Genomic DNA, 26672 nt, shown 5'->3' on the forward strand with positions numbered 1-26672 from the left:
TTTCTTTGTACCAGGGATTAAACCTAGGGGTACTTAACCACTGAACACATTGTTATCCCCTTTTTATTTATTTTGAGACAGGATCTTGCTAAGTTGTTTAGGGCCTCACTGAGTTGCTGAGGCTAGTTTTGAACTTGCAATCCCCCTGCCTCAGCTTCCAGAGGAACTGGGAGTACAGGTGTGCACCAGCACGCCAGGTTCCCAATCCTTTTTTTTTTTTTTTTTTGTTACTGGGGATTGAACTCAGGGGCAGTCAACCACTGAGCCACATACCCAGCCCTATTTTGTATTTTATTTTGAGGTAGGATCTCACTGAGTTGCTTGGGGTCTGGCTTTGAACTTGAAATTCTCTTGCCTTGGTCTCCCAAGCTGCTGGGATTGCAAGCCTGGTAACAGAGATTTTGTCTTTTTCCCAGATTCTAGAATACATCTTGAATTTATTTTAGCGCATTTGATATGATGTAGGGATATAGCTATTTTTTCCAAAATAATAACTATGATTATTTTTTTCTCAAAATAAAAAGGGCTGGGGATGTGGCTCAGTGGTTAGGCAGCCCTGGGTTCAATCCCTGGTACCAAAATAAAATTAATAAAAAATTAAAATAATAAACTATCATCTTCACCTATCAGATTGGGGAAAAATTAAAGTGTGATTATATGTGGGCTAATCAGGGCACAAGGAAATATACTCTGACACACTAATGAAGGGACTATATGTTAGTGCAACTTCGATGGTACAATTTGGTAATATATATTAAAATAGAACATGCCCATATTCCTTGAATGGATACCATAGTCTTTGGTACTGCTTTCTTAGCAAACATTCCCCCAATTTTCCTTCTTAATAATTCCTACATTTTAATTTTTTTAATATTTATTTTTTAGTTGTAGCTGGACACAATACCTTTATTTTATTTATTTATTTTTTATGTGGTGCTGAGGATCGAACCCAGGGCCTCGCACGTGCTAGGCGAGTGCTCCACCACTGAGCCACAACCCCAGCCCCTAATTCCTACATTTTTAAATTGCATATGTATTCTTGCCACTCATAGTCCATGTGTTTGGGGTAAACTGGTCCTACCCCAGATGTTCTGGTCACAGACATTATTAATTCAGTTGAGGACTTGTGATCTAATGCAAGTCACTTAGAGTGAGTCTTGGGAATCCTGCTTGGATTACTAGGTTAGAAGTTTTCTCTTTCCTGATGGTCTGTGAAGAGACTCATTTCCACGGTCACTGGCAGCTGTCTTATGGTCACCTTGTTTAAAGCAATAAATAGTTCTCAACTCTTAGCATATATCAGAATTACCTAGTTTGTTAAAACACATTGCAGAGATTAGGGTGTGGCTCAGTGGTAGATTCTATAGTTGGCATAAATTCCCAGCATCATAGAAAGCAAAAATTTTTTAAAAGGCTATATTTGGAGACAGGGGCTAGTACTATAGGTTTTTCAGTCTTCACTTTGTACATTTCTATTCTGTTTGAACTAACTTTTGGTAAATTTCCCTTTTTTTATAAAGAAAATATCATTTTGAGCTATCTGGGCACAGCACAAGTCAATTTAAATTTCCTTCTTTGTATTTCTGTATTGAAAAAAGCAACTAAAAAGTGCTATAAATCATGAAATATGAATGGAAAATTAGAAACTTCTCAGTTATTGGTGCATAGATTATGAACTAGTGAGGACTATATTACTGAGAGTGGGGTTGTGTACCTATAATTCCAGCTACTCAGGAGGTTGAGGTAAGATCACTTGAGCTCAGGAGTTCAAAGCTAACCTGGGCAACATAGCAAGAACCTCTCAATTTTTTTTTAATAAGTTGGAGAGGACTTACACCTGTCCAGATTGAGCCTTAACCACCGTACCGACTATATACTTTAATGTGCATAAGAATTATCCAGGGATCTTGCTAAAATGCAGATTCTGATAGAGTAGATCTGATGTAGGGCTCAGTCATCTACATTTATAATAGGTTCCCAGGTGATGCTAATGTTGCTGAATCAACGAACATAAAAGAGAAAGAAGGAAGTGAGAAAAAAGAGAAAGAAGGAAGAGGTGACAGATATGAGACACTACAGAAGTAACTGGGCATGTGTGATGAGGAAAAAGTCTGAGATGACTGAAATTTCTGGCCTGTGTGGCTATGAGGATGGAAGCAACCCTAATCAAGGATGGGAGAATCAAGCTGGAGGAGGAGAAAGTATAGGAAACAATGGAGGAGTGTGAGCAAGACTTCCTATTTAAACATATTGAGTTGTGATTTTTTTCCTGGGGGAACCTTATGTGAACTTGTCCAGCAGTCCATTGACCCTCTCCATCTGGAGCTCAGTAGAGTTCCATTAAAATAGGGGTTGAGGCCATGGAAAACAGGATGAAGCGAACCAGGGGCAAAGGATTGTGAGAAGATGGCAGAGAATGGAAACTTTGGCAAATGCTAATATCTATCTATCTCTCCCTCCCTCTCTCCCTCCCCCCCCCCTCTCTCTCTCTCTCTCTCTCTCTCTCTCTCTCGGTGTTAGAGATCAAACCAAGGGCTTGATAGGCAAGTCCTCTGCCACTGAGCTACAGGCCCAGCCCAGAAATATAGGAGGGATACTATGGAAGGAAATGAAGAAGTAGTAGTCAGGGAAAAATACAGAAGACTAGACACTCTGAAGGTCCTGGCAACTATAAAGCAACTAGATCCTACATAAAAATATAATTTGTATTGCCTTGTCTGATTTAAAAATAGCAATTGCTACATAACAAACCATTCCAAAACTCATTGACTTGAAATTGCAACTACTCAGCCAATCATGAGTCCATAATAGATTGGCTACATTGCTTTACTGATCTGGACTAGGTTTGGCTGGTCTTTTTTTTTTTTTTTTTTTTTTAGATTGGGGATTGAACTCAGGGAACTTACCACTGAGCTACATCCCCTGCCCTTTTAACTTTATTTTACTTATTTATTTTTATGTGGTGCTGAGGATCAAACCCAGTGCCTCACTATGCTAGGCAAGCGCTCTACTACTGAGCCACAAACCCAGCCCTCCTGTTTATTTTTGTTTGTTTGTTTTTAGACAAGGTCTCACTAAATTACTTATGGTCTCACTAAGTTGCTGAGGCTAGCCTCAAATTTGCTGGCCTCAAATTTGTGATGTTCCTGCCTCAACCTCTCTAGTTGATGGGATTACAAGTTAGTGACACCCTACCCAGTAGTTTGGCTGATGTTGGCTGGGATAACTAATGCATGTATAGCTGCTGGTGAGTTGACTGGTCTAGAGTGGTTTTGGCTAGGATAGCCAGAAGGCTGATTGTTCAGAAGGCTCATTCGCACAGTAGTTCCAGGTGTCCAGTGAGTGGAAGCATGTTACGCATCTTGAGGCGTAGATGATAATGTACTTCTGTCAAAGTTAATCTATTAAAGCAAAATAAAAGACTAATCCTGATTTAATGGATGGAGAAATAGATGGCAATACCCTCCCATTTATTTTTTATACTGGGGATGTATCCCGGGGCACTTGGCCCTGAGCAACATCCCTAACCCTTTTTTATTTATTTAATTTTTTGAGACATTTTGAGACAGGGTCTCACTAAGTTGCTGAGGCTGATCTTGAATTTGCAATCCTCCTGCCTCAGCCTTCCAAGCAGCTGGGATTACAGGTGAGTGCCATCTGGTTTTCACTATCTTCATAAAGGTTAATATTTGCATGCCATGGATTCCAGCAGAAGACATGTTCAAAAAATTCATTGCAACATTAATGGAAACAACCCATCCTTTCACTGGAGAGAAGACTGGATAGATGAATTGTGGCATAGTCACACAGTGGAATACCATATAGAAATGAAAACCCACCACTCCATGCAACAACACATCTAAGACTTAGAAAAATCAAATTGAGTGAAAGAGAAGTTAGAGAAAACCACATGAAAATAACATTTTGGCTAAGCACAGTGGTGCATGCCGATCTCAGCAACATGGGAGGCTGAGGCAGGAAGATAGCAAGTTTGAGGATGGCCTCAGCAACTTAGTGAGGCTCTAAGTAACTTAATGAGAATTTGTCTCAAAACAATAAATTTAAAAAGGACTGGGGATGTTTCTCAGTGGTAAAGTGCCCCAGGGTTCAATCCTCAGTATCAAAATATTATTTTAAATTTAATATTGTTTGTATTAAAATAATAATATTTTTATAAAAATTAGAGGTTGAGGGTGTAGCTCAGTGATAGAGTGCTTGATTGGTATGTGTAAAGCTCTGGATTTGATCCACTGCACTGTAAAATAAATTTAAAAAAAATTAAAAACAATGTATTGTTCAATGGTAATAACGTAAGTCATAACACTATTTAAAATGAAAACAAAGGAATAAAATAATTAAAAGATATGGAGATAGGATTGTTCTTAGGTTGGGCAGTGGAATTAAGTTGGACATTAAGTATCATAAAGTATGTGATATATATAATTTTGTGTTTATCAAATATTATTTTTTAATTGGTAAAAAGAAAAGTGAAAAGAAATTTTGAGGAAGCCAGAATTTAAGGAAATGGGTTGTTTCAGCATCAGATCCTATGAAAATCCTCAGCAAGATCAGGCTTGTCTGGAAACCCTGGACTTGGTGACTGGGAGCACACTGATTACCTTTGGAAGCAGCCCTATTCAAATGGGGAGGGCTGATGCCAGATTAGAAGATGGAAAGAAATATGTTATGGAGGAAGTCAGGTTTGGGAACATTGACAAGTCTTTCATTTACTACCATCTCCTCCCAAACCCACAACATTAGCTAATGTTTATTGAGGATATTATGTCAGGTACTTTGCATATACTACTGCCATTTTAATCCTTATAGCCACTTCTATGGGTTAGGCTAAAGGACCTAAAATCAAGGCTTTTGTTACCACCAGATATAGTCATTTTTGATCACATATATAGAATCTCTATGATACTAGAATAATAATATTTCATTATTCCATTCCAAACTCTTGTTACAAAGATTAAAATGACTAGGTAATGGCAACCAACCAAAAGGTGATGAATCAAGCCTACCCAGAAATGGGTTATATTTCTTCCTGGGATGCTATTGCTGTGACTTACCAAGTTTACCAAGATCTATCCCTTTCAGGCACACAGTAGAATTATACTTCTGTCTCAAAACCACGTGACTTGCTTTGGCCAATGAAAGATGTGATGTGTGATACTCTAAGCTTTAGGAGCCTGTGTGCATTAGACATGGTGGTACATGCCTGTAATCTGGGCTGCTAGGAGGCTGAGGCAAATGGATTCCAAATTCAAGGCCAATCTAGACAATTAGCAAGACATTGATTCAAAATTTTAAAAAAATAAAGGGCTGGGGGCATAGTTCAATGGTAGAGCACTTGTTTAGTGTGAGTCTCTCAGATTAAAATAAACAAAAAGTGCCAATGTGCATTTTAGTCATGTCCGTTCCCCTGAGTTGGTGGGTGATGGAGCTTCTATTAGTCTGCCTTCCCAAGTGACTCGGGGTGGAGAAAGCTCCCCTGTTGATCAGTGTTGGACATAAAATATGAGCAAGTATACCTTTGTTAATTTGAGATTTTGAGGCTATGACAGCAAAACCTAGCCTATCTTGCCTGATACATTTCCTTTTTCTAGACATAGAGATTGTGAATGTATAAGAATTGAATAATGAAGTGAAAATATACCCAAAGTGCCTTGAACACTCTCTGGTACATGGTAAGCACTTAATAGATGCATTCATGTATATGCTACTAAACAACCAGAGACTTTACATTGTTTTAAAGCACAAATAAATACTAGTTGTAGAAAATGTAAATAGAAGGCAACATTCCTGGCTCACATTTTCTCTAGTGTTTGTGATCTTAGAAGAGATATTTTCATCCTTTGTTACTTCCTCTCTCATATCGATGTAAAAGCACTATATTTGGCTTTGCTTGGGTCATATACTCCTCCATCTTCATGATGGAGAAAAGTTGGGCAAGAATCATGAGCTCTAGAGGTACCAAGGTGTGCATTTTTGAGTAATTTACCAAAAATTTAATCCAATGTTGTCACAGCCTACAGTAAACTACTCTTAATGATGTAACATTTCTATCAGCATGAAAATCCTTCTTCTTTTTTGGTACTGGGGATTGAACCCAGGGGTGCTTTACCATGGAGCTACATCCCCAGCCCTCCCCCCCTTTTTTTGAGATAGGATCTCACTATGTTGCTGAGGCTGGACTTGAATTTGTGATCCTTATGCCTTAGCTTTACAAGTCACTGGGCTATGGGCATGTGCTACCACACCTCGCATGAAGTTTTCAATGTTAATAAAGTCTACAAATTTTTCCTTTTGTGGATCATGGTGTTATATTTAAAAACTTATCATCAAGCTAAAGATCACGTGGATTTTCTGTTATCTTCTAGATGCTTTATAATTTTTCATTGTTACAGTATAACAACTGTATCAGCAGAAAAATCCTTCATTGTCGTCTTCTTCTTCTTTTTTGGTACTGGGGATTGAACCCCTGGGTGCTTTACCATGGAACTACATTCCCATTCCATTTTTTAATTTTCAGATGGAGTTTTGTTAAGTTGCAAATGATGGGCCCGAGTTAATATCTAATACTGTGGCCTCCCTTGTGGCTTGACCTTAGAGAAAGAAGGTTTTGGTAGTAATGGTTAAAAACATGCACCTCAAGATTACCAAAGAGGAATATTGAGCAGGCAGAAATGGATTATCTATTAAGACAAACAAACTTAGAACCCAGATTTGGGCATCACTGAATTTTTTTTCATATGTAAAGTGCAGACAATACTTACTTTGCAGTGTTATTTGAGGATTAGAAATAATGTTCAAGAGCCTAACACTGCTGGTCATAGTGGTGCACACATGACTGTAATTGTAGAGGCTCAGGAGGCTGAGGCAGGATCCCAAGTTCCAACCCAGCCTTAGCAATTCAGTGAGTCCTATCTCAAAATTAAAAATATAAAGGACTGGGGATATATCTCAGTGGTTAAGTGCCCCTGGATTCAATCCCTGGTACCAAAAAATAAAAAAATAAAAAACAAACAAAAAAAAACCAAACCAAAACCAAAAAAATAGACCCTCAATAAACTAACTTTCAAAAGCCAAATGCTAAGGATTTCCTACTGTTGAATTCTGAGTCCCAACTCCCACCATAGATCCAAGGCTAGGAAAAGACATGTGTGAATCTAACTAAATCAAAGTATGTTATAAATAATTGAATTTTCATTTAAGGATGAAGTGTTTGCAAGCTTCAGTAGGCCTCGAATGCTCCCCTTCAGGCTCAGCTGTTTCCTTTTATAATTGTTATGTATAAGGCACAGAGTGATCAGTGAGGCCAAGCTCAGCTAGTGTCATTCATCATTCAGCAGAAGCTGTAAGGTAAGAAGAATGCCCTGGAGTCCCGGCTTCAGACTCTGCTCAAAGCATCCCTCTATTGCTCAAAGGTGACTCAGAGCTCCTTTTTCTCAGAGCCAATTTTAAAATACATCTAAATGAATACCATTCAGGAATGAACCTTCTCATACTCAATCTTCCTGTGTTCTTGCCACCAACATATCCTTTGCTTAAAAACGTCTACAATCCACTTTGTACCAAAGCACACTTTCAAATGTGTCTTGGCTGTCCTTGATTTAGTTATTGAATGCTTACTAAGTGCATGCTGTGCAATAGGTGCCAAACTCACAGAAATAGTTAAGCATGGACACTGCTCTCACATTCCATCTGAGGACAGAGATGCAGCAAAGTGCACAGAGGCTGGCTGTGATGAGTCTGTATAGGGATCCCAAGTTGAGGATCACGAAGAGTCAAAGACATGAGCTGAATCTTGGGGAAAAGGAGAGACTGCATCAGAAACAAAGGGAGAGAGGCGTTCTACACAATGGTACAAGCAAATGAGAAGAAGCAGATATTAACAGCTTAATGTGTATGAGATGCACTTTATTATCACTGGGTGCAGTAGGGGAGGAAGGAAATGAGGCTAGAGAAGTGGTCAGAGGCCAGATAATGAAGGGACCATGGAAGTTGCTGAGCATGGTGTTAGAAAGACAGATTACTCTGGAAGCTGATAAGCATGGTGGATTAAAGCAATGGTGCTTAACTTTCTTTTGTCATAGATTCCTTTAAAAAAAACTGAAAAAAAGGTATAGGCCCTTTTAATCAGAAAAAAAGTACATTCACTCAGACACAAAATGTTGGTTACAACTGCCTGGTTAGGAGTAAGACAGGGGAGCAACTGGCAACAGTCCAGGTGAGACATGATAAGGCCTGAATCAGGCCACAGGAGCAGGGACAGGAAAGAGGAGAGAGATATGAGAAATAGAAAGATAGTTGAGTGTAATCAACAGATCACCAATTAGATTTGAGAAATGAGGGAAAGGTATGACTCTAGGATGACTAACCCCAGGTCAGTTTGTGGCTCAGGCAATTGAGTAGATGGGAGTGTCACTCATGGAGAGGAGCAGACTTCAGAAGAAAGGACAGGTTCTGTTTGGGAAATGTCGAGTCAAAGGTGCCTGTAGAACATCCAAATAAAGAAGTTAACCATGAAGCTAAATATTCTCTTCCTTTTGATTATTCTTATATGGAATCTCTTAGCCTGATATTCTACAGACTCCACAATTTCTGTGCAACATTTCTGAATTGAGACAAGTATTTTCCCCTTTGTAGAAAGGGATCCAGAGATGGGAGAAGAAATCAAACTTCACACACCCAAAATTGTTCCACAATATTTTTACTAAAAGAATAGATTTTTATTAAGCGCTGTAAGTTTCTTTCCATCAGCATTAACAAAACAACAGACCAAATTCCATCACAGAACAACTCCTGAGACAGTCTCGTTCCTTTCTGAAACATTTCCATTAACTCCTGCAGTTTCCCCAAAGAAGCATCCATTCAAACTTACATTAATAAACTATGGAGCTTTTATGGTGAGGTGGGCCAAAAAGGCAGGGAATTTGGAATCTGGGAGTGGGAAAGAGAAATACGTATTATCCATCCACTAAACACACTGTCAAGAGCACAGGAGAAGAGATAGTAACACAGGAAAAACAATGAAAGAATTTCTTACTTTTGTCAATAACATCATTTATCAGGGAACACTAAAAAAATCACTGACTCCTTGCAGTTAAAGTTTCTTTACCTAGTGTGTTAGTCTAAAGATAGAATAGAATAAAATAAAAGGTAGGAGGGGAAGTGCCTTCTGGGAAGTAATTAAAATGAAGTCATCAGATTTGGCAGGGTTATGAGATTAATAAAATCTGAAATATTTAATTTGCTTCATTTACATGAAAATTCACTAGTCATTAGTTACTACCAACACGGACAAAAGAGCATCTATAAAAAGTACAGGGGGCAATATCAAAAGCTGAAATGGGCACCCTAGCACAGGGGATGTTTTATTTTGCTTTTAACTCAGAGAAGATAATTTTGTAAAAAAATGACATTATTTTCTTAGAACATCAAAATAACCTTGGACAATACTGAAGATAATTAACAGTAATAGGGGAATAGGTGCACTGAGCTCTCTACCTGCACCAGCAGACTACTGCAATAAGCCAAGGGAAATGAAAAGAGAAAGTCAAATAAGAAGATGCCAAAGTCACCAGAGGGAGAAAAATATAGGTGACACACAATGGAACAGTGACAATTTCCCCCCCCACACCCTGAACCCCAAGCATATTTAGGAAATATGCATCAGGAAGTGAACAAGTATAATGATTAAACCTTAGTAGAATTATACTAACTACTTTAAACTGTGGTCTACTTGTATTGTCATTTCAAAGGAGTGGGGGGCTTAGAGGCTGACATGGTGGCACTGACATGCCCACAGGAGCCTTCTAAGGTTCCAAAGGACTGAATCACCATAACCAAACAGCTACTCCCATATTCTTTCTACCCTACATAAGCATTCCTGCCCCCCCACCCCACCTTAACCACCCTCCCTTAATGTCTTGTCTGGCTTTCCCAGTGATCAAAAAAGGTTATTGTGACTTGGCTAACAATGTCAGAAAATCAAGATGGAGACAAAAATCAAATGTCCCTAGCCAAAGCAAGTACCACTTCTTGGGCTTTAGTCTACCCAATGTCCTACTGGCTCAGAATGAAAATGATGCAAATGTGCAGAAGTTTGTCAGGCCTGGTCCAGACCAGACTGGCCACTAAAAATGGGTAAGATTTATAGACTGATCCCAAGACACACCAGTAGAAATCAAGGACTACAAGTCCTTGGGGATCAGTGGCTTTACACCACCAGGGTGTTTTTGCTCGTGGTCCTACAAGGTAAGTGGGTCATTTCTGAGGGTTCCAACATGACTTTGTTCAAGAGAGAACCCATCACAGTTAGAAAAGGAACCTCAAGTGAAGGATGATAGTCTCTCCAAGATCAGACCCTACCATCCCCAATTTGTCCTCCAATTAGAAAAAGTTCAACTCCCAGCAATGAACCTTAGTTTTTCTGGCTTTGAAGTTGTGCATTTTGGCAGATAAATGAAAATCTAGGCATATGGCCCTTTATTTTCTTTCTTGTAATCTTCCAACTCAAAATGCTGAATTCAAATAAAAGTCACAGTTGCAGGTAAACCACTTGTTTCACCCTGGGCCAGGCTGGAGGAAAGTAGAGGTGTGTGGAAGGGAGAAAAGCAAGCCTTTTGGCAAACTGGAATCATCTTTGTCAAAGCAGCAATTTTGCCTCTCACAGTGAATGCCTACAAAATAAGAAGTCTTCTTAATGCTGTGAGAGTTAACAATACTGTCATCTGATTGTGTCAGATAAGATTCAAGATGCACAGAACAGCAACTGAAAAGATACCTTACATTTAACTCCAAGTACTTCCTATTATAAAATGAATATATTATATGTATATATATGCATATACATATACACACACACACATATATATATATATGTATATATACATATATATATATATATTCATTCACTCACAGCTCAGTGATTCTGATTACTTTTAGAGCTCCAAAGGATTCATCCCTCCATGGCTCGGAAAGAAAATTCCAAGCCACCTAAATTTACTACAAATTCCCTCCCTTGCTGGATACAGAAGTCCTAACCTTCAAGATGTTGGCAAAAGGTTGGGATGGTCCAAGAGAAGAAGGGGTACTAAATCATGGGAGCTAATTCCAAAGAGGTTTTGGTACACTTTGTTACTGCTTATATCTCTGGCAAGGTGTACACTCTTGTCATCCTTCTTTGGTTTATGTAAGAAGTATCTGGGCAGGGGACAAGGCACTCCAGGGCTCCTTCCCTCTGCAATTTGTGGCTTCTAGTAAACTGGGCCAGACTAGGATTAAACAGTCTGAGACTATTTTCAATTTCTCATATTGTCATTATAAGTGGGCAATTAGCAGCCTTCTGGTCTGAAAAAATAAAATCACCAAGGACCTGCTGTGGGTTAAGGTGCATGGGTTTTGTTTGTTTGTTTGTTTGTTTGTTTTTCAAAAAGAGAGAACCCTGCTAGAAGTCTATAGTCAGTTATAGTCTAGTAGAAATGGTACTTCTTGGGCAAGAATATCATAAAGCCCAAAAGGAGGTGTGTGAGGCTGGAAGCCTCAATTCCTGAATGAAGATACGATGCTAATTTGTTATAAGCCATGTTTCCACCCCTCATATTTTGGCTGTCCAAGGAGGGAAACTGGAAATGTAAAGTTGTCTCAAGATTATCTCCAGCAAGGAGGAACAGCCTCTTTATCCTGGGCAGATCCTAGCCACATGGGGGGCTAAGAATCTTTTACAGAATGCTTCCCAAGGCCCAGGACAGAGTCCTCTGAAGTCTTCCTTGCAAAGGAAATGAAAAGATCCGGTAGTCAAAATGTCAATGAACAAATGAAACAATCTAGGCATGTAAAATCAAATTGTCAAATTTCCTCACACTTCCCTACCCCATCTTTCCAATGTTAGTCTTCCCTCCTTCAGGGATTTCAGGTCTATCTATTCTCACCTGAAGCCAATTTGATGTTGGAGTTCCAGAGGAGATTTGCTTCAAATTGGCTGAAAGCACTTTCGAATGGTAATTACCTCCCATCCTCCTTTTCTCTCTAAACCTTCTTAAAGAAACACCCAACTCTTCCCAATCCCATTCCAACCTCCTGTTTTCACCATATGGGATGTGAGGGCTCTGTTCAAGATTAAGCTTGTAACAACCCAAGTGTTGTTCTGAACAGGCAATCTCTGGAGAGTACTTTGTGTCTGATTTAGAGTAGCCCATCTTCTCATAATTGCAATGGGCTGTGACTTAGTAAGGATTTTAGGTTTAAAGTGTGATCTTTTGAAACCCACCACTCCATAGCAGTGGAAGCATTTCTGGGAAATTCAGTAAATCTTCTGGGACATCACCATGTATGTATGTATGTGTATGCATACACATATACACACACTTATATATATATAAAATATGTATAGATAAATAGATCTGTCTCTTTATATAAAGGGTATGTGTATGCATATAGATACACGCATTCATATATACACCCACCCACACACCCATACACACACATACACACACACATACACACAGAGTCTTTTGAGTCCCTTTCGTACTCAGTTTCATAACATTGATTCCCACCCTTTCAGGGTGTGGGCAGCAGAGAGTGGGTGAACTGCACCACATCTTCTATTTTACAAACAATGCACTGGTTGACAGGCAGGAAAAATCTGCCCAGTACTTTTCTGACTCACTTGAATCTCCCAGTACAAAGGCCATTGGTAGTTTTTTTAAGTGTATAAAATAAAAAATAAAATAAAATAAGATAAAATAAAATAACCAATACTACTCACTTCCCTGAAAACATCTACCTATCTGATTGTCAGGCCAGAGCTAGAGGTGGTATACAAAAATCCTGGGATATGTGAGGTGGGAGAAAGAGTGAGGAGGAAGTGGATACTGATTATATATCAAGGTCAGCCCCTTCACTTAATAGAGGAAAAATAGTGAGCAAGCCATAGACAGCTGTTCCCTTGACCCCACAGGTTTATCACGTAAGTCTGCAAATGAATGCCGTGACAGATAATCAGAAAACCAAAGCTGGAACTTTTATATAGGACTTTACATGATAACACCTGCTTTCTGACAGTTACTGCCTTACTAGCCTCCCAGAGGAGATAAAGAGAATATTGGTACTATTATATTAAATTTGAGAATTGGAACTAGTTTTGTTGCTATTCACCTTTAACCAGAAATTCCCTGGGTCCTAGGTCAGGGGACCCAGAATAAGATAGAGAAGGGGAATAGATGAATTCAATAGGATATCTTATCAAAATCCTGGATAAATCTAGGGCAAGCATTTATAGCCTCCTCTAACTTGGGCCTAGAATCAGAAAAGTATAGTTTTCCCCTCTTCCTGACTGGTGAAGCCATCTTCAGCTTGTCATTCCTCTTTCCGTTGTGCCACAGTTTCTAGTTTTTGCTCTTGTAAGCGGTTCTTCTCCCCATTCTTCACAGGGAGGCAGCGGTTACCATTATTACACACGTTGCTGTCTCTGGATAAGGCACATTGTGATGGAGCTGGAAGACGATGATCACTCTTCTCTTCCTTGATCAATGTGCCATTGTTTCCGTTTACCTGTGAGCGGGACCGCCCTTGACGAAGCTCCAGGGATTTAGAAATTCCATCTGAAGAGCCCTGTCAAAAACAGAGATAGATGCTCAGTGAAAATGTTAATCTCAAACTGGCTAGCCACTCCCAAACATGTTCATAAACAAACCTGAGGAAGTTGGTTCAGTTCTTTAAAAATACAACACATATTAAAGCTTGACACTGGATATCAATACTATCAGGATAGTATTCTGATACTTGCCTGAGAATTTAGGGTAAAACAGATTGACTTGACTAAAATCCAATGGCAATGATAACACAATAATGACACAGGTACTGCTTACCAAACTTTACAATATATTTTTTTCTTCTTTTTTTTTCCCTAGTACTGGGGATTGAACTCAGGGGCACTTTAAACACTGAACCATATCCTAAGCCCTTTAAATTTTTTTTTAATTTAGAAACAGGGTCTTATACAGGGCTTTACTGAGTTGCCAAGGCTGGGTTTGAACTTGCAATCCTCCTATCTCAGCCTCCTGAGCTGCTGGGTTTACAGGTGTGAGCCAATACCCCTGGCATGTTTTTTTTTAATACTTATAGTGATCTAAATGGTAGATATTATGATGTCCCATTTATAAACAAAGAAGCTGAGTCTCAGGAAGATGAAAGTAACTTGCTTAAGATAGAAAGTGGTTGGGCCAGAATTCCACTCCATTTGTGTCAGCCTCTAGTCTCTCAACTTCCATGCAAAATAGTCAAATGCTGTGATTGGTTGTATAAATAAAAGGAAAAGAAAAAAACAGATTTATGTGTAATATTCCACAGAATCTTATTTTTCTTATTTTAATTTTTGTTGTAAAAATATAACATAAAATTTACCATTTTAACTACCAGAGGATCTTTTAAAAATTTTTATTTATTTTATCTAATTACAAATTATACATATTTAATAAGACAGTGTGATATTTCAACAAATGCTTATAGTATGTACTGATCAAATCAGTGTAATCAGCATTTCCCTCTCTTTTAAAATTTTTATTGGTTCTTCTTATAAATAAAAATAATCACTTATTTTTCTTTTAATCCCAAGAATGTTAACTGCTATTGCAAATGACATTAACTGCATTACCTTGCAGGCTAGTGCTGGTTCTTGATGAATGTTAGTAGGAATAACAGTAGTTTCTGATTACCATGTGGTTGGACATGCTATACAGTTTCCTGTTCATTTTCTAGATAAGACAATAGAGTCTCTCCCCCACAAAAAAAACAATAAAATGACTTGCTTAAGGTCACTAGTATGCCTAGATTTGTATCTAAGCCTGTTTGAGCCCAGAGGCCTTGTTCTTTCCAATAAGGTGCAATACATAATGGAAAGCTAATACCTGTTGAATTTGTGGTTGATTATAAATAACACCTACTAATTTTCATTGAGCACTTCCCATGTTCCAGGCTCTGTGCTACACACCTTACATATGTCATCTCATTTAATCCTCACAACCCTGCAAGGTAAATAATATTTTCTCTATTATATTCATGAGAAAACTAGGGCATGAGGTTAAGTAACCTGCTCAAGGCCACAGAACCAGTAAATTGCAAAGCCTGATGCAAAGCTAAATCCTTGGGCTTAAAGGTCTGTACAACATGGAGGCTACTAAGAAGTGTTGCTCAAGAAAATGGAAATAGGATGAAACTTGTAAAATCCACACAGAGGATGGAGTGAGCCATCTGAGGGAGTCCACAAAGAAATAAAAATATTAGAAACAAGTGACTTAATAACTTGAGAACATATAAAACAATGATGATCTCAGAAGAGAGAACTATAGAATAAGATTTAGTAGGCTAGAATAATTAATTATCTCATGCCTTGGAGAAAGTGTGACTGCATAGAAAAAGGCGAGTCAGCAAGGTAGCAGCAGCTCCGTCTAGTGAAGATGCCTTACCTAAAAACAAGGTCAACACAAGGATTTCCCTCTAGAATAGAAGGAATCATATCTACAAGAAACTTAAGATCCCTGCCATCCCTTATTTTCTGTCACTTTCTTAATCTGTAAAATAGAGAATAATAGTATATACTTCATAGGTTCCTGTAAGAATTCAATGAGACACTCCATGTAAAGCATTTAGAACATGTTGTGTCTTGCACAACTCAAATGGTAACTAACATCATTATTCTGATTCTATGGCCCTAAGAAAATTTCTAATACTGTAGTCTCTCTTCTATTTTAAACTTAGAGAAAGAAATTTCTGGCAGTAATGGTTAAGGATATGTGCACTACAGTCAGCCAGACCTGGGTCTGACTTTTGTCTTTAACAATGAGTTATTATGCTGTGTTGGCATCAATTCAGGACAGGGCTCTGGAATCAGTTAGCTCAGGCAGGAACGTTATCTCTGATAACTGACTTGATGGATAAGTTGTGGCAAGGTCCTTCATTTTTCTGGGCCTCTGTTTCATCTTATTTTAAATGGGGAGTAATAAGTACCTTACAGGGTATTCATGTGGCTTTGACGAGCTCATACATTTTTTAAAACTTTTTTTTTTAGTTGTAGATGGACATGCGATCTTTGTTTTATTTATTTATTTTTTATGTGGTGCTGAGGATGGAACCCAGTGCCTCATGCATATAAGGCAAGCACTCAACTACTGAGCTAGAACCCCAGCCAGAGCTCATACATTTTTAAGAGTGACTCCAAAAGAGCATGTGTGCAATACATTGTAATAATAATTTCTTATCATAAATCAGTACTTACTAGTACTTATCTCTTAATTCCTTCCTTTTCCCCAACTGCCCAGTCATAACATAAGTGGTATTGACACTTTTGTGATCCTGGATGGTATGAGTCAACCACAGAGAAATTGATCTACTCCTTTGGTGCTAAAATTAGAAGATTTTTTTTTTCAGATTTTACAGCTGTAAAACTGTATCTTCTTGTGGAAACCTATCTGGCTAATTTTCCATCTAGCTGCAATCCTTTTTACCTTAGTGAGCAATTTCTGGGAAAAGGTGAGCAGCTTTAAAAACCTCCCAAAATAGTGGAGCTGAGGATGTAGATCACTGTTACAGTACTTTCTTAAAAACTCCCCAAATTACTGCTCTCTAACTTTGGGTGCATTATAAAATGCTTTGTGTGATATTCCAGTTGCAATTTTTGCTTAAAATAACATTAAAGAAAATTTTTATTCTTTGAGAAAACGTTAGATGTTGGGGATTAACCTGGATGCAGTGAGGGTGGATGGTATATAGGAGAGTGATTTACTATTGAGAAGTGATGACAAAATTGCTTAGGATTAGAGACTGCATTTAAAATGTATGGGGCTTGGTGGAGAGCAGGCCCTCAAGAATACTATGAGAAGCCTAGCAGTTTTGAGTTCAGTACCAGATTTTTATTTTGTAATTCTGAGAATTGAACTCAGTTGTGCATGCTAGGCAAGTGCTCTATCACTGAGCTGCACGCACAGCCCCTATATAAGACTTTAGATCAGTACAGGAATAGTTTCGCAGAGTCTATATTTTGAGGCGGGGGCAGGGAATGTCTAATAAGGATCAGTGGGAATGATGATATAGTTCAAGGCATAGATTGGAAGAAAGTTTAAGACCTTTCTGAGTCATTAATAATAAGCAGAACTACACATACATTTCTCAAAAGAAGAAATACAAATTGCCAACAAATATATGAAAAAAATGAATCAACATCCCTAGCAATCAGGGAAATGTACATCAAAACTACACCTAGATTTTATCTCACTCTAGTTAGAACAGCAATAATAATCTAGAATACAAATAATAGGGCTGGGGCTGTAGCTTAGTGGCAAGAGCACTTGCCTAACATGTATGAGACACTGGGTTGGATCCCTACTACCTCATTAAAAAAAGAACACAAATAATAATAAATGCTGGTGAGCATATAGAGGAAAAGTTACACTCATATATTGTTGGTGGGACTATAAACTAGTATAACCAATTTGGAAATCTGTATGGAGATTCTTCATACAGACTAGAAATGGAACCACCATGTAACCCAGCTACCTCATTCCTTGGTATTTATTCAAAAGAAGTAAAATTAGCATACTATAAGAATACAGGCATCTCAATGTTTTTAACAGTACAATTCACAATAGCCAAGTTATGGAACCAGCCCACATGACTACCAACGGAGGAATGAATAAAGAACGTGTGATATGTATGCACAATGGAGTTTTACTCAGCCATAAAGAGTGAAATTATTTCACTAGCCAGTTAATGGATGGAATTATAAAGCTAAATGAAAAACATGAGACTCAGAATGTCAAGAGTTGAATGTTTTCTCTCTTACATGGAATCTATAAGAAAATATGGATAAAAAGGGGGTATCCTATGAAAATAGATGGAAGATCAGTAGAGTAGAGGAAGAGAATTGAGGAGGAAGAGGGAGGGACAGGAAATAGAGGAACTGTGGAATGGATTGACCAAATTATGTACATATATAAATACACCACAGTGAAAATATATGTATGTGTGTGTGTATATGTATGTGTGTGTATCCAATTAAAAAAATCAACAAATAAATAGAAGGAAGACCAGTAGAATAGAGGAAGGGGAACAGGGGGAGAGAGGAGGAAAGGGGGAAGTACTGGGGACTGAAATGGAGCAAATAATATTCTACGCATGGGGGCTGGGGATTTGGCTCAGTTGGTAGAGTGCTTGCCTCTCATGCACAAGGCCCTGGGTTCAATCCACAGCACCACCACCAAAAAAAAAAAAAAAAATTCTACGCATGTATGATTATGTCAAAATGGACCCACTATTATGTATAACTATAATGCACTAATAAAAACATTTTAAAAACAAGCAGAATGTTAATGCCCCCTCCCTTTTCCACATTCAGCAAAGTGCAAAACACTGTTCAAACATTTCTGGTGGCCCCTTAGAAGCCTAGGCAGACTGTAGGCAACTACACTGTTCATTACACTCTGGTACCTTTCTGTATCTATGTAGAAAATACTATGCTAGACACAGGTCTTTAGGTCACAGAACTTAGATTCTGCCTTGTGGCCTCATTCAAGGTTAAGGATGTGCCTCTGCAGTCCTGCAGGAAGAGTTCTAGGCAGGCACTCACTAGACTTTTAGAGAGGAGGGGAATGGAATCAAATGCCTGGAGAAGATATGACAACTTCCTTCCCTGAGTAGCTCAGGTTTCCATGTCTGTGATGTCTGGCAACTCAGTTAAAAAAAGAAGATTATCAAACAGAAAATAAAGAGTCTCGACAAAAGGTACTTACTTGTTTATTTCCTTTTTTGTGTCCTTTGGATCCTCTACCAGTCTGCTCTTTTCCATGCCTTTAGCAAGTGGGAGAAAAAGGGATCATGAGAAACACAAAGCCCACATCCATATCATTTTCACTTGGTTAGCTGCTCATCTTCTCTAGGAAGTTTGACCCAGCTTAGTTAGATGCCCTTCCTCAGTTACTATTATAAACCTATCTTTCTGTCCTTTTCATATTATATTACCATATAGTACATATACTGTATTATACTGTTCCACTTTCTCTAGTACAAAACTTTTTTTCATCAAGGCAGGACATTTAGTATATGCTTGCTGAACTAAACAGAAAATTGGCTTTAAATATGGATAGTTGGTTAATGCCTCTTACCATAATAGAAGGATTCAATAGCTGGTCATTTCCCAAGGGCACTTTGATTGACACTAGCTCATACCAACCCATTTGAATACATACCCCTTTCCTGGCCCACCGACAGAAACCACTTGCATGCCAAAGGATCCTCGGCCTCTGGAGGATCTGCTGCCAGCCCACTGGCCCACCACCATACCAGCAATCTCCAGTTTTCCTCCTTGGGGTGGGATTGGATGGAGACCTGGCAAGAGAGGAGGAACAGCGGCAAAGAATGCTAAGTGCAAGGTCCTACAAAAGGTCCTACAATCTATCTACTCTTCTTATCTCCATTTCTCTCTGATAAGAAGACTATGCAAATAACATGGAATCATGATGGAAGCAAATATAGGGGGAGGTGGTAAAAGATCTGTGTGTATGTATATATATATATATATATATATATATATATATCCATTTTAATAACAGGTATGAGTGATTTCATTTTTGACTATAGAGCCCACCAGTAAGAATTCAATATCTGTTGAATATTGAAGTCAGAAGTCAATATCTGTTGGAATAATATCTTAAAATATAGTTACTAGAAAATTATAGGTTAAACCCACTCTTGATACAGATATGTTCACTACCCACTATACGATTAGCCAGACAACCAAACTAAACAGGAAAAAAAGAAGCTAGAATAACAGCAATTTATAATTAAAAAGCAAGAAAAGTAATAATTGAAACTCAGGACCTTTCAAGACAGGATGGTAATATAGTTATTTAAGACAGAGGAAATTCCAACTCTGCATAGCTGAGGTTTGTAATATGGCCATCAAAGAATATGTATAGAATTCTAATAGGCATTTTAGTTTATGGGGAAAAAAAACTCCAAAGGTAATAACCCTTAACTCATTAATCAAGTAGTTAGTGAAGAGCTCTTTGTTTGTATAAAAGTGAGAATCCCAGGAGGTAGGAACTATACTCTTAAAAGGGACAAGGAAAATTTACATTTCTACTGTGTCCTTTTGGGAGGAAGGAAGCTACCATGGACCACCACTACCTGGAGACTATAGTATTACTGGTAGCTGGGACAATGGTGACAACCTCCTGAGAAGTTGGCCATAATTAAGATGACTTCTGAGACTTACAGAAAAAAGACAACACACAAAGAATCAAAGAAGAGCTGGGTGTGGTGGCATGTGCCTCTAATCTCAGCTACTTGGAGGTTGAGGAAGGAGGATCATAAGTTCCAGGTCAGACTCAGCAAGTTAGACCCTGTCTCAAAAACAAAACAAAACAAACAAAAAGGCTGGGGATATAGGTCAGTGGTAGAGCACTTGCCTATCACATGCAAGGCCCTGGATTCACTCCCTGGTAACACAAAACAAAATGAAATAAAAACAAGTAATCAGAGGAGAGATTTGTAGAACCACTTTAAAGTGATGAAATAGCTAGTTTCCTGGATTTTAAGATTTGATTATTACCCAGCTGAAGAAGAGCTGACTTTCACACTGCTCATCTAGCCCAGCTTTGAACTAAACATCCATACTGAATTTTGTGATTCCCCAAAAGATCATTTTTAAGAGAGGAGCAATGAACAACACACACATTCAACATAGCAATGACACTTTCACATGATCATAGACTCTTGCTATTTTATGTTAAAAGGTTCCCATTAAAATATCCTGTTTCACCAGGAGACAGGTTGCTTAAAATATCAGGTTGCTTAAAATATTAGGGCTACCTAAGCATGCTTGTTGATTTCTTGTTAAGGAGCAGCTCAAATGTCACCATAATTTATACATATATGTATATGTTTACATGTATATGTGTGTATTTGTATGTATATTTGTGCATTTATTTTCCCTACTAACCTGTAATCCTTTGGGAGGCATGAACAATGACATTTACATTTATCTCTATGCTTCTGGAGCAGAAGGAAGGGAAATGTGTCAGGTCAACCCCCAGAGTAGAAATGGCTATATCAAATAATTAATTCCCATTGGTCATTTATTCCTACTGCTCTTCCTGCAAGCTTTTGTGCAAACATACAGATCCAGGTCATATGAATTGTAGTTCTCAAAATAAAAAAGTCAATCCTGGTTTTTCTGTCAGCCACTGTGCGAGTTTGGTTGGTTAAAGTCAAATTCCTGGGGACCAACTACCTCTATGGAGAGTGGTCTGGGAATTCATAGGACTTTCTTTCCCGGTCTGCATCCTTCCATCTCAAATAGGATGCTCCTCAAACTACCACAACAGAGCACAGAATGTAAATGAAGTATGATATATATGAAACTGGTAATTCTGTAATGGCAATGAGTACTGGTTGGTTATTATGAAATGAATTGGATGGTAAATACCTCATTCTGACATACTGACCTGCAAAACCTCGGCTCCTTCCTTGAGGGGGAGGTGGCATTGAACCCATGGCTCGGGAATAAAGTGAAACAGGGTACAGAGAGGGCACCATAGGAGGCACAAAAGTAGGTGATGGAAGTAGAGCAGAAGGTGGTGGATGATTCATGTTGACTCCTTCAAGGATACTCTGTCTCATCTTTTCCACTTTGGTTGCCAGGTCAGCCTTCAAATAAGGAGAAAATAGTAATAGCAGCTGCCATCTTTTTAACTTCTCCTATGTTTCAGGCTCAGTTATTGAGCACTTTAGGTATGGCCTCACAGTTCTATTCCCATTAAGGGAATTGAGGTCTGGAGTTAAATGGCTCCAGGCCACACACTCAAGAAGCCCATCTAACACCAAAGCCCTCACTCTTCTCATGAAACCACACTACCAATCATATTAGTATTGACTGAGGGTTTGTGAGGCACATTAACTAGACCAATGAAAACGAAAACAATAAGAATTTACTGATGGTCTCTTACATGGCCAGCAATAGGATGGATAATTTATTTATTTATTTTTTAAAGAGAGAGTGAGAGAGGGGAGAGAGAGAGAGAGAGAGAGAGAGAGAGAGAGAGAGAGAGAGAGAGAGATTTTAAATATTTATTTTTTAGTTTTCGGCGGGCACAACATCTTTGTATGTGGTGCTGAGGATCGAACCCGGGCCGCACGCATGCCAGGCGAGCACGCTACCGCTTGAGCCACATCCCCAGCCCAGATAATTTATTTTTATCTTATTTTCTTTCTTTTGTTCTTTTGAAATGTTGGGGATTGAACACAAGTCCTTGTGCAGGTAGGTTAGGTCATTTTTTAAGGGACAGGTAACAGAATTCGGTAAAAGAGAAAAGAACAAAAATCTGATATATATGAAGCCTTAATTTCAACTTTCTTCCCTATCTGCAGGATTGGAGACCCTAAGTTCTGCTTAGGCTCAAACTTCTTCTGGAATGGGTAGAATAGTAAATATATTAGGTTTTGTGTGCCACACTGTGTCTGCCACAATAACTCCACTCTGCCACTGTTGCATGAAAGCAGAGGTGATATACAAACAAATGAATGTGGCTGTGTTCCAATAAAATTTTATTTACAAAAACAGGGGATGGACTGTCTTGCAGAAAACAGGAGGCAGACTGGGTAGTTTGCTGACCCCTGCTCTAAAATCTCAGCTAATTCCCTCCAAATGGATGAAAGAGTGAGTAATCTTTCCACTCCCTTATCTTTTCTCACTTTTTCCAAAGTTTGGCTGCAAAAATTCCTCCACTTCTACCCTTTCATCTGCTTTACCTATTTCTAAACAGTTTCATTACAAAAAAAAAAAAAAGATCATCACATGCAAAAGTGGCTTACAGTTTTTGTAAATAAGGGAAATGAAATCCTAAGAGTTAGAGAAAAAGTATATACTATGACTGAGTATTCCATGGGGAAGAAATATGAAAAAGGACATGATTACTTCAAGCTCATACAAAAACTTTCAACAAGCTGGGATGGTGGTGCACAACTGTAATCCCAGTGGCTCAGGAGGCTGAGGCAGAAGGATCACAAGTTCAAAGCCAGCCTTAGCAATTTAGCAAGGCCCTAAGCAACTTAGCAAGACCCTGTCTCAAAATAAAACATTAAAAAAAACTTTCAATATATGATTTTATAACATGTACATTACAAGATTATACTTGGGGTTTGGGGCCATGTTGGTTCAAGTTAGAAACACTTTTCCCACTTCTGCTCCCTCCCTCTCCAATGTTTCAGCTCTTTTTCCTCTCCCTGCCCATTCATTCATTCCCATTCAGCAGATTAGAGATGGCCCTCAGCAACTGCCCAATGTGTTGGTACCTGGCCATCACAGAGTTCAACCAGGGATACTCGTTCTCGGCCTGCTTTAATGAGCTTGCTCTGGAACAGCTTGCCATCAAAGTAAATCCAGGGGCAGCAGTGCTCCCAAGGGACTGGCTGGCCACAGGCATCATTTGCAAAGAGAGCTGTGTCGACCCCACTCATGAAGAGGGCAGCAAGCTGAATCCCTCGGGCATCCAGTTTCTCAATCTGAAACAACCATAGAGGAGAAATTAGTATTAAAAAACTAGGGTTGAGGGCTGGGGTTGTGGCTCAGCAGTAGAGTGCTTGCCTAGAACGTGCTGGGCCCTGGGTTCAATCTTCAGCACCACATAAAAATAAGTAAAAAGTTAAAGGTATTATGTCCAACTACAACTAAAAAATTTTTAAAAACCCCAAAACTAGGGTTGAGCATCCCTAATCTGAAAATCTGAAATCTAAACTGCTTCAAAATATGATACTTTTTGAGCACAGACATGATCCCACAGGTGAAAACAACCACACCTGGCCTCATATGACAGGTCACAGTCAAAATGCAGTTACCCTAAAAATATCATAGAAAATTACCTCCGGGCTATGTGTATGAGCATATACAACACAAGTGCATTTCATGTTTAGACTTGGATCTTAGCTCCAAGATATCTTATTAGGTATATGTAATACTTAAAAATCCAAACAAAATCTGAAATCCAAAACAAATCTGGCCCTAAGCATTGCTGATAAGGGATATTCAACATGTACTGTTACTGATAACATTTATTCTTATTCCTGACAAAGTAGTTCTTTGTTTTTATTTTTTTCAGTGCTGGGGGATTGAACCCAGAGCCTTGCACATGCTAGGAAAGTGCTCTACCACTGAGCCACACCCCTGGCCCTTCTGTCATGCTAATTCTTGCAGTTAAATTTGAACATGTGCTTTTTAATACAGACCTTTGAATGCACAATTAGCTTTTATCTATGTTTTTCCCTGAGATGACTTGAGAATTATTCATAAGGTTAGAGGATATCAACTTTAACAATCTATTCTAAGAAGTAGAGATGTGAATAAAATTTTATCCATAAAGATGCTAATTATAACATTACACATAACAGGGGAAACTATAAACATTATAATAATTAAATGATACATCCATATGATAAAATATTTACTAAAATTTCTAACATATAGAAAATATATGTTATATTGTGGGAAAAAATACAATATAGTCATCACTTGGTATCACTGGGGATTGGTTCCCAACAAGCATAATGAAATTCATATATATTCAAGTCCCTTTTGTATTTGCATAACCTACACATATCCTCCTATATACTTTATAGCATATAGATTATGTATAATTCCTAATACTCAATGTAGATGAAATGTAAATAGCTGTTATAGTGTATTATTTAGGGAATAATGACAAGAAATAAAGTTTACACATCTAGTATTAATGCAACTTTTAAAAAATATTATACATCTGTGGTTGGTTCAATCTGCATATACAGAAACTGTGGCTATAACTACTTAAGAAACATCAATATGCATGACAAAAGTCTGAAAGAGTCAATCCTCAGCATAACACACACAAAAAAACCCACTGGAATAAAACATCAACAGTTTTCACAGTAGTTATCTCAATTTGGTATGTTAGATGGCTTCAATAGGAAAAAGGGAAGTATTTTCAGGTGCCTGCTAGATGTGGTTGGGCATCAGGAGCTGCTCTACCATCCAGCCATACATACTACATTTACTCCAAAAAGGAAACACTTTTTGTCCTAGGATGATTGCATCTTTCCCATAGTTGATCTGAAATAAATTAAGATTTTTGCTGTTGTTGTACTGGTGATTGAATCCACAGCCTTATAAAGGTGAGTCAAGAGCTCTACCACTGAGCTACATCCTAGCTCTTAATTTTTTTTTGTATCAGAGATTGAACCCACAGGTGATTAACCCTAAATTGATTAGGACCTCACTAAGTTGCTGAGGCTGGCTTTGAACTTGAGACCCTCCTGCCTCAGCCTCCCTAGTCACTGGGATTACAAGTGAGCATCATTGTGCCTGGCTAATTTTTTCAATTTTGAGACAAGGTCTTACTAATTTGCCCAGGCTGTCCTTGAACTTTTGAACCTCCTACCTCAGTCTTCAGAGTAGATAGGATTACAGACATGCAACAGTGTACCCAGTTTAAATTAAAATTTTACAAGTATTTTTCTTTCTTTCTTTCTTTTTTATTTTTTAAAAATATTTATTTTTTACTTTTTTAGAGGGATACAATATCTTTGTTTTATTTTTATGTGGTGCTGAGGATCATACCTGGTGCCTCATGCATGCCAGTTGAGCACGCTACCACTTGAGCCACATCCCGATCCCTATTTTTCTTTTTTTAGTACAAGGGATTGCAAGGGATTGAACCCAGGGTCTCTTGTATGTTATGTAAGTGTTACAACTTTGAGCTACACTCCTATCCCCAAGTATTATTATTTTTTTTTGAGAAGAGTTCTCTTTGTTACCCAGTTTAGTACTCCTGGGCTCAGGGGATCCTCCTGCTCTAGCAACCAAGTAACTGGGACTACAGATGTGTTGTCACTGAACCCAGCTCAGTTTTGCAAATCTTATTCATTTGATCTTCTGATTACCTTAGAGTCTCAAAAGAACATAGCTACTGAAGTCAGGGGTTGGGATATTCTGCATTGACAGGCAATATTTATTGAGTACTATGAACTTAAAATATGCAAGAGACTGTTTACATGTATTATTTTACTTAATATCCTCACAATCCTACAAGTAAGGAAACTAAAGCTAGAGAGTTTAAGTAGCCTGTCCAAGGTCACACAGCTGGGACATTATGAAGCCAGAATTCAAACTGAAGGCAGCGTTCCTTGAGAGCCTATCATTTATGCTACCATCCTATACTGCCTTCAATTACATGGTGGACTTATTTTCTTCCTCATGCTTTTCTATACTTCCCCCTAGTACCCAGTATGTATTACTAAAGGGGGGATGGACATTTATTCGGAAATAAGCAGGGATACCAGGATAAGTCCCCTATAGTACTTCTTATAAGAGTCAGAGGTGGGCATTATGCTGCACACCTGTAATCTCAGAAACCAAAGAGGCGAAAGCAGGAAGATCATATGTTCAAGGCTAGGCTTAGCAACTTAGTGACACCAAACAAAAGAAAATTGTTTGGTACCAGGGATTGAATTAAGGGGTGCTTAATCACTGAGCCACATCCCAAGCCCTTTTAAATTTTATTTAGAGACAGGGTCTTGCTGTTGCTGAGGCTAGCTTTGAACTTGTGATCCTCCTGCCTTAGCCTCCCAGACCACTAGGATTA

The 26672-nt window shown here is 38.4% G+C and overlaps 1 protein-coding gene across 3 annotated transcripts in view; it reads right to left on the bottom strand.

Annotated features, from left to right (window-relative positions):
• Fam120c (family with sequence similarity 120 member C) overlaps positions 1-26672 on the bottom strand; it is a 142276-nt gene that overhangs the window by 8016 nt on the left and 107588 nt on the right. The window contains exons 12-16 of one of the 3 annotated variants that reach the window (XM_078034769.1): positions 23353-23562; positions 21507-21708; positions 19248-19386; positions 18792-18849; positions 13561-13620 (exon numbers count right to left, since the gene is read on the bottom strand). In XM_078034769.1, the coding sequence (XP_077890895.1) occupies positions 13561-13620; positions 18792-18849; positions 19248-19386; positions 21507-21708; positions 23353-23562 (669 nt within the window). Of the gene's footprint in view, positions 1-8700; positions 13621-18791; positions 18850-19247; positions 19387-21506; positions 21709-23352; positions 23563-26672 lie in introns of those variants that run through there. The other 2 variants (XM_078034768.1, XM_078034774.1) reach the window with 2 other exon arrangements.

Source organism: Ictidomys tridecemlineatus, chromosome X, assembly GCF_052094955.1.
Source record: "Ictidomys tridecemlineatus isolate mIctTri1 chromosome X, mIctTri1.hap1, whole genome shotgun sequence".
NCBI classification, from domain to species: Eukaryota; Metazoa; Chordata; class Mammalia; order Rodentia; family Sciuridae; genus Ictidomys; species Ictidomys tridecemlineatus.